The 9,414-nt window shown below is 42.2% G+C and overlaps 1 protein-coding gene across 1 annotated transcript; it reads right to left on the bottom strand.

Moving 5' to 3' along the window:
- Positions 1-239: 239 nt before the first annotated feature.
- Positions 240-4,527, bottom strand: LOC135462146 (turripeptide Ici9.2-like). Its single transcript, XM_064739521.1, has 5 exons — positions 4,425-4,527; positions 3,358-3,475; positions 1,250-1,296; positions 931-1,030; positions 240-436 (listed from the first exon to the last, which is right to left on the bottom strand). Exons 1-5 carry the CDS (start codon positions 4,471-4,473, stop codon positions 385-387), a joined length of 366 nt encoding a protein of 121 aa, XP_064595591.1. The 5' UTR covers positions 4,474-4,527; the 3' UTR covers positions 240-384.
- Between the last annotated feature and the right edge of the window lie 4,887 nt (positions 4,528-9,414).

Consider the following 9,414-nt stretch of genomic DNA (forward strand, 5'->3'; position numbering starts at 1 on the left):
CGGCGGTCAGCATTATGGTGGGTGGAAACCGGGCAGAGCCCGGGGGGAAACCCACGACCATCCGCAGGTTGCTGAGAGACCTTCTCACGTACGGCCGGAGAGGAAGCCAGCATGAGCTGGATTTGAACTCACAGCAACCGCATTGGTGAGAGACTCCTGGGTCATTACGCTGCGCTAGCGCTTTAACCGACTGAGCCACGGGGGCCCCCGAGTCTTCTTTAATGTAGTGATAGGCCACTGAGTCACTGATGTTAGCACGCTAACCACTTGGCTACAGGGCCCCGTAGTGACTGTAGTAAGTCGAGGTTAGTTTTTGCATAATTCTATTGCAGTTTTATTAACGTAAACATTTGTTTTATAACAATTTCTGAATGTGGTTCATGTTTACTTGGATTCGCACTCCCCCATATGGGCAATGGTGATCTCTCGTTCTTCCCTACAAATAGAAATGAAAAGATCAATTCATTACAATGCTTAATCTTTCGCTCCATACCTTACATGGCGCTATCAGGGCAAGTCTGTTGGATCCTGTTGTATACAAATGAGCTAAGGGTGCTGTAAATGACTGCCTCAGGTCACTGTATGTAACTGCTTCAGGTCACTGTATGTAACAGCTTCAGGTCACTCTATGTAACTGATTCCGGTCACTCTATGTAACTGATTCCGGTCACTCTATGTAACTGATTCCGGTCACTGTATGTAACAGATTCAGTTCACATATACGTTTACAATACACTGGCTCTGACAAGTGTAAACACAGAGAGTGGGAGTTTTTTATTCAAACCAGATTTCACTCAGATCAAGGAGGCACAAATTAATTGGACATCCCCTCACGTTCTGACTTAAAACAGTAACAACAACAATAGGTTATCGACAGCACAGTGTGACAGATCGGTGATAATTCATTCTTCGAACTTCTGGTCTACTTACCGGCAGGCGGTTTGTCTGAGGGCACAGTCTGAGGGGTAAGTCACACCCTCGCTAGAGCAGGCCGGGAGTAGACTTTTAGAACAGGCCACTTCGTCACACTCTGAAAAAAGGTTAGTAATATTTGGTTTGTTCTGTACGTCAATCTCACAATACACCTGTGTTCACACCGGGCTGGATGCCTTCATATATACATGGCCAACAGAGCATTTACAATATCACTCAATATCAAACATTATCAGGGTAAATTACCGAGAACTGGATTCGATCTTGTGGCAATGCTGTTTGTAGATTTATAATAAGGTATGGTATCCCTACTTACTGCACCGTCCAGTGTAGGCTACGGTCAATGGGACCACACCTCGTCGGCTGTTGGTCGAAACAAATCAGTCATCAGACAACTGCTGCATACATGTAAAAGCTGTGAGGATAAATACATGTTACTGCGGTATTCCGTTTGCTCTACCGTAAGCTTTTTAGGAATCCATAGAGGCTGAGAGAAATGACTACCACTGGCTTTATAGGGATCCACAGAGTCTGAGAGAAACGAGTACCATCGCCTTTATAAGGATTCATATATGACGGAGCTACCAGCTGGGGATTTGAACTAGCGAGGGTTACGAGTCCACGCTTCTACCATTAGACTGAAGGGAAATTCCCTCCAGTCCGGAGGTAAATAGCGCTTCTACATCACCCTACTTCATTCATCCTCAGTTTTACCAGTAAAGTCGCAGGAAAGGAGAGTCGAAGACACACACAGTATCACGACTGCTATATAAGTCACCTCAGCAACTCTGCTCACCTCTCCCAAGTGTCACTTGGCTAACAGCTGTTGATTTGAACCAGCCATTTCTGGGTTACAAGTGCACGCTTTCCACTAGACTAAAAGGGAAGCCTACGGCTTGGAGGTAGACACTCACTGAATCTGGGAGAAGTGAGTACCATCCGCTTTATGGTAATCCATGCGCAGAAAATAAGTGTTTTCAAAATAACAAACGCGAGCATATTAAACAGTTAGTATTTGTAACATAGCACCAAACGTTTAGTGCGAAGTAACAGAATCAAAGAAAACAAGCCAAGGGCAACAACAGTATAAAGAACGTAATTTACGGCTTTCTGAGAAAAGAGTTTTGGTAATCCGCAGAGATGAATGTGAGATTCCAGCTGCTGGAAGGTTTATGTCGGTGGCGGCCATCTCATATATATCACAGTTAACATCAGTGCTTTTTTTGCCTAATTCTGTATAGGACAGCATCTGGTTAATATTAACAGCACCTGATTAATGTTTACAGCACCTGGTTAATGTTTACAGCACCTGGTTAATGTTTACAGCACCTGGTTAAGGTTTTCAGCACCTGGTTAATGTTTACAGCACCTGGTTAAGGTTTTCATTCCCTGGTTAATGTTTACAGCACCTGGTTAATGTTTACAGCACCTGGTTAAGGTTTACGGCACCTGATTAATGTTTACAGCACCTGGTTAAGGTTTTCAGCACCTGGTTAAGGTTTTCAGCACCTGGTTAATGTTAAGCCTTTAGCACCTCGGCTTCAACAACGCATTTGGATAATTTTAATGCATGTTATAATAACAAAACAGAAACAAACACACCCTTGGTCTGCAAAAAGGACACATATTAAAATTCTTCAGTTGTGATAAATTCAAAAAAAAAACTTTTTCACTACCGGTACTTCAAAGATTTAATTTCAAACGTGACAAGATTAGATATCTTCTCATTCCTTGAAACCTCCAGCATCCTTATGCTTGGAATTCCTTAGTGAATCTTGGTGAATTTTAGTGAATCCACACTTAATTAAATCACTGTAAATGGTCTCAAAATGATCTCTGGCGTACATTGGAGTAGTTCTGCTTTATTCATGGTATGAATGGGTAAAGGCTACGACACAGCTTATGTCGCGTAATATGATATCAACGCGGCTGAATGGCTAAAGGCTACGTCACAGCTTATGTCGCGTTATCTGATATCAACACGTTTGAATGGGTAAAGGCTACGTCAAGGCTTATGTCGCGTAATCTGATATCAACGCGTTTGAATGGGTAAAATTATCAAGATGGCTGACTCGATTCACACCGGCCATTATCTCAGTATTGTCATTTTGTCTTACATTTTTTGGCGAAATCTCATCGGAAAGATAAAGTATGATATTTTTTAGAAAGCTTGGGTATGCTGCTTTCGATTAAATTATTTAGGCCGGCGCTGTCGTTTCCTTTAAGCCATGCTGTATTCTTCAGTACGGCGCAAAACATCAATCAGATAAACAAACCACGGTGCTAGAGGGGTGTAAGTTGCTACTGTTTTAACTATTTACATGAACAATGAGAATAAACCCTAACAGGTAATATTTGTGACCATTTGCCAACTATCACTCTATCGTCGATGCTCTGGTTTCACTCTCTATACTATAGACTCACACACAGTCGACTCTCTTCAGGTCACATTCGCTGGGGTAGGTGAAGCCGTCACTTCCACAGACCGGAATGAGGCTGTAGGGACAGACAAACTCGCATGGGTTAAGGGGCTCAGCTGAAGCTGGAGGAGAGAAAGACAAAAAAGAACACGGTAGGATTAGACTCACTATGAGTATCCGGTGGATTGATGAAGTCTTCGTTGGTTTTGAATTTAAAGTCACTTTATCTCTATTCTCAACTCTACTGGACTGTGGTCAGATGCAACTGGAAGCTTGGTAAAATGGATTTACCAACAGACAAAGGAAATTAGGACGTCACGTGACCTTTCGTTTCTTTATACCACACTCATTTTATAAATGAAAGTATTTTTACACCTGGTTTTTAGCTGTCCGTCTGATGAACGTTACTTCATATATTATAGCTTTCTGTCACTTTACGTCTTTAGAATTGGCCACCTCTAGGAAGGCCCATTAATATGTAGAAATGCACATTTGCCGCAAATCAACATAAACAGGGTAAATGGAAATAAAGTAGTGTTCATCTTCTACAGAAGGAAAATTGCCATTTCCGATTTTCAACATTTCGTGGCTTTGACTATCTTTCCACCTCTACTAGCAATGTGCGGGTTAACACCTGAACGAATCCCCACGGTCACTTTGTAGCAGACATGTCCCAATGTGATACCGACATTTCCCATCGTAATGGAACGCCATGGGGGCGGGGAGAACTGACATGACACTCCATCCAATCGTGGTCGACTGACACCGGGACGACCACTACTTGGCCTCTATCCATCAACCAGACATGACACCTCGCCTACTCGCGTACATAGAAATGTGGCAAGAGAGTGGAGAGTCGTCTGCAGGAATTACGCCCGGGTACATTACAAACCTTGGTCGCATAGAACATAGTACCCCCGCCGGAAAATGGCCCGAGTAAATCTACATGTAGGCGCTATACCTGACACTAGCTGCCATGGTTACCATTATAGCGATAAGATGAGGCTACTACAGATTTTGTTAAAACCATACTGTTGTGTAGTGAACTACGACTGAATGATACACTCTTACCAAAGGCCATGACGATGGCAACAGCGGTGAGGGCGAAGACGGTCTTCATGATGAGTTGTCCGAGGGCGAGGGTTCGCTTCTGGTTATGTACGTGTCAGCTAAGGCAGCGGCTGTGATTACGGTACCTCCTCGGACTGTATATATACCCGTGGTGTAAGGTCCTGGGGAGGGACAGGCCGTAAATCTTGGGGACAGGTACCCGGTACCATTTGTCACAAAGGCCCTCGTAAATCTGTCACGAGGAGCTGTTTGCTGAGGGGATGAGTATTTGGTCATAAACAGAATCAACAAGCAGCAATCCTGGTAGAGCTAGACTCTTGCTTCCGGATTTTATTACACCTACTGGTTCCGGGTTTTCGGCACATTTACTTCACAAACTAGAATCCAAATGTCCGAAATACCCCCCTTCCGTTCGACATTTCCAAAAGTAAAAGAAACAAAACTATGAAAACCTTAAAAGAAATGAAGAGACGTCATGTTGCTTAGTTTTGCTTCATATACACATGGGTCATTCGTGGTTGGCACTGACTGCACTACCATCCAATTTGAATGGAGTAATGTAACAATGAGAAGAGAATAGTGTGCGTGACATTTCATCCTTGCACTCATTGCACTCAGTACCTGAATGGGAGAAACTGTTACATTAATTAATAAAACTTAGGCATACACAAGTTTAGGTGATAGGGAAGAGGTGTGCTAAGTTTCATGGAAATACATGTAGTGCTTAGGGACATGTAGTACTTAGGGAAGAGTTGTATGGACAAAACTTAAATCCATGGACACCACTGTTACGCTAAGTTCTAAATGTTGTCATAATGAAAACAAGTATGCACAAGTTCAGATGATAGTCAAGTATCGTAAATATCAAGTATGGTAAATGTGTATATATTGTAGAATAACAAGAGGAGGAGTCGGTTTTACGCCGTACTTAAGAATATTTTACTTATACGACAGCGGCCAGCATTATGCTGAGAGGAAGCCGGACAGAGCCCGGAGGGAAAGACAGGACCATCTACTGGTTGCTGGCAGACCTTCCCACGTACGGCCGGAGAGGAAGCCAGCATGAACTGGACAACTCACAGCGACCGAATAGGTCCGAGGCTCCTGTGTAATTGCGCCATGTTGGCGTGCTAACCCCTCGGCCACCGAAGCCCCGCCATGTTTTACAACAGAACACAAGTACATACATGTACAAATCTCGCATTATATTCTTTCTCTTTCATGTGTATAAGGCACCACGGGTAAATTTTGTGATGAGTAACATCTTTGATGACACATACAGGACAGGCAGTAATCAGAGGTGAGCGGTGTGTGTATAGTTAGTTATGATTGGTGTTACCCTACAGCTGGCACCAGGAAACACCCGGGTAAACATAGCCGATGGATGCCACTTAAGTGGATAGCGTGTTACTGTGATCCTAGCAGTAAATCAACTATTGAGGGTTATTCCCTTTGAAAAGCCAGCTGACACATTAATGTTACCCGATAACTCTATAAGGCTTTTATAAGTTTAACCAAAGAGCTTGATAAATTGCTTTATCCATTATGTACATGAAATTTAATTTTGGGGAAATTTTTTAAACTTTCGAGCGACTTGCCATGCGAGTGTTGCTCTACTCAGCTAAAATCCACCTTTGCATGTGCCTCGGTGACCCGTGTGCTTGTTACTCTTTATTACTAACGTATTCCATAAACATCTAAACGAAGACACATCCCCCGTCTCGAAACAGAAGAGATCGGATATCAAAAAACAAGACAAAGACCACATCCTCGAGGGGGCTTTCTGATATCCGTCCAAAGAGACACACCATATGCTCTGGAAGTGTTATGATATCTTGTCAAAGTCAAACACCACACACTCTGGAGGTGTTGTGATATCCCGTCAAAGTCAAACACCACACACTCTTGAGGTGTTATGATATCCCGTCAAAGTCCAACAGCACATCCTATTGAGGTGTTGTGATATCCCGTCAAAGTCAAACACCAAATCCTCTGGAGGTGTTATGATATCCTGTCAAAATCAAACAACACATCCTATTGAGGTGTTATGATATCCCGTCAAAGTCCAACAGCACATCCTCTGGAGGTGTTATGGTATCCCATCAAAGTCATACAGCACATCCTCTGGAGGTGTTATGATATCCTGTCAAAGTCAAACAACACATCCTCTGGAGGTGTTATGATATCCCGTCAAAGTCAAACAGCACATCCTATTGAGGTGTTATGATATCCCGTCAAAATCAAACAACACATCCTATTGAGGTGTTATGATATCCCGTCAAAGTCCAACAGCACATCCTCTGGAGGTGTTATGATATCCTGTCAAAATCAAACAACACATCCTATTGAGGTGTTATGATATCCCGTCAAAGTCCAACAGCACATCCTCTGGAGGTGTTAAGGTATCCCATCAAAGTCATACAGCACATCCTCTGGAGGTGTTATGATATCCCGTCAAAGTCAAACAACACATCCTCTTGAGGTGTTATGATATCCCAACAAAGTCAAACAGCACATCCTATTGAGGTGTTATGATATCCCGTCAAAGTCAAACAACACATCCTCTGGAGGTGTTATGATATCCCAACAAAGTCAAACAGCAGATCCTATTGAGGTGTTATGATATCCCGTCAAAGTCAAACAACACATCCTCTTGAGGTGTTATGATATCCCAACAAAGTCAAACAGCACATCCTATTGAGGTGTTATGATATCCCGTCAAAGTCCAACAGCACATCCTCTTGAGGTGTTATGATATCCCGTCAAAGTCAAACAAGACATCCTCTTGAGGTGTTATGATATCCCATCAAAGTCAAACAGCACATCCTCTTGAGGTGTTATGATATCCCGTCAGTCAAACAGCACATCCTATTGAGGTGTTATGATATCCCGTCAAAGTCAAAAAACACATCCTCTGGAGGTGTTGTGATATCCCGTCAAAGTCAAACACCAAATCCTCTGGAGGTGTTGTGATATCCCGTCAAAGTCAAACAGCACATCCTCTTGAGGTGTTATGATATCTCGTCAAAGTCAAAAAACACATCCTCTGGAGGTGTTGTGATATCCCGTCAAAGTCAAACACCAAATCCTCTGGAGGTGTTATGATATCCCGTCAAAGTCAAACAGCAGATCCTCTTGAGGTGTTATGATATCCCGTCAAAGTCAAACAGCACATCCTCTTGAGGTGTTATGATATCCCGTCAAAGTCAAACAGCAGATCCTCTTGAGGTGTTATGATATCCCGTCAAAGTCAAACAAGACATCCTCTGGAGGTGTTATGATATCCAGTCAAAGTCAAACAAGACATCCTCTTGAGGTGTTATGATATTTCTCAAAGAGAAACACTACACCTTCTAGAAGTGTTCTGATATCTCGTCAAAAACAAACACTACACCCTATGAAAGAGTTCTCATATCTCGTCAAAGACACACACTATTCGTTTCTCTCTAACAGAATACAACAAAAGCAAAAAAGGTACTGGTAAGTGCTTATATCAAAGCCGGTAAGTGGTTATATCAAAGCCGGTACATGGTTATATCAAAGCCAGTAAGGGGTTATTTAAAGCCGGTACGTGGTTATATCAAAGCCGGTAAGGGGTTATTTAAAGCCGGTACGTGGTTATATCAAAGCCGGTAAGGGGTTATTTAAAGCCGGTAAGTTGTTATATCAAAGCCACGTCACAATTTGAAGACTACTCGAACATGGATACACAATCACTAACGAAAATTAGTTTATCTTGTATATGTATTACCCGCACAAGGTCTCAAGGGTCTGTATTTCGAATTCAAACAAATATCAACAGATTTATTCTGATCCGTCCTTTTCATTAGACTTATTATTGCATCTCTTTGGAAAACCGGATAAGAATCAGCAGTGTTTGTCCTATTGAATTTATTGGGATTGGAGTGTTTTGTGGGTTTGGGCATTGGTCTTGCGATTATTGACCTGCAACGCCCTTGTTGGATGCTGACTGGTATACGAATGTCTGTTTCTACGCATAGATTTAGACGGCATTGGGGTGTTTTGAGAGTTTAGACAGTATTGGAGTATTTTGTGAGTTTAGAGAGTATCGGGGTGTTTTGTGAGGTTAGACAGTATTGGGTGTTTTGTGAATTTAGGCAGTATTGGGGTATTTTGTGAGGTTAGACAGTATTGGGTGTTTTGTGAGTTTAGGCAGTATTGGGATATTTTGTGAGTTTAGACAATATTGGGAGTGTTTTGTGAGTTTAGACAGTACTGGAGTGTTGTGTGAGTTTAGGTAGTACTGGGGCACTTTGTGAGTTTAAACAGTAATGAGGTGTTTTGTGAGTTTAGGCAGTATTGGGTGTTTTGTGAGTTTAGACAGTATTGGGATTGTTTTATGAGTTTAGGCAGTAATCGGATCTTGTGTGAGTTTAGACAGTATTGGGGTATTTTGTGAGTTTAGACAGTATTGGGGTATTTTGTGAGTTTAGACAGTATTGGGATGTTGTTTGAGTTTAGACAGTATTGGGGTATTTTGTGAGTTTAGACAGTATTGGGGTGTTGTGTGAGTTTATGCAGTATTGGGGTATTTTGTGAGTTTAGACTGTATTGGGTTGTTTTATGAGTTTAGGCAGTATTTGGGTGTTTTGTCAGTTTAAGCAGTACTGGGGTGTTTTGTCAGTTTAGACCGTATTGGGGTGTTTGTGAGTTTAGAGAGTATTGGGGTATTTTGTAAGTTTAGGCAGTCCTGGGATGTTTTGTGAGTTCAGACAGTATTGGGAGTGTTTTATGAGTTTAGGCAGTATTGGGCTGCTTTGTGAGCTTAGAGTGTAATGGGGTGTTTAGTGAGTTTAGGCAGTATTGGGATAGTTTTATGACTTTAGGCAGTACTGGGGTGTTGTGTGAGATTATGCAGTATTGGGGTGCTTTGTGGGTTTAGAGTGTAATGGGGTGTTAAGTGAGTTTCGGTAGTATTGGGATTGCTTTATAAGTTTAGGCAGTACTGGAGCGCTTTGTGAGTTTAGAC

The sequence above is a fragment of the Liolophura sinensis genome, chromosome 1 (genome assembly GCF_032854445.1).
Source record: "Liolophura sinensis isolate JHLJ2023 chromosome 1, CUHK_Ljap_v2, whole genome shotgun sequence".
Lineage (NCBI taxonomy): Eukaryota > Metazoa > Mollusca > Polyplacophora > Chitonida > Chitonidae > Liolophura > Liolophura sinensis.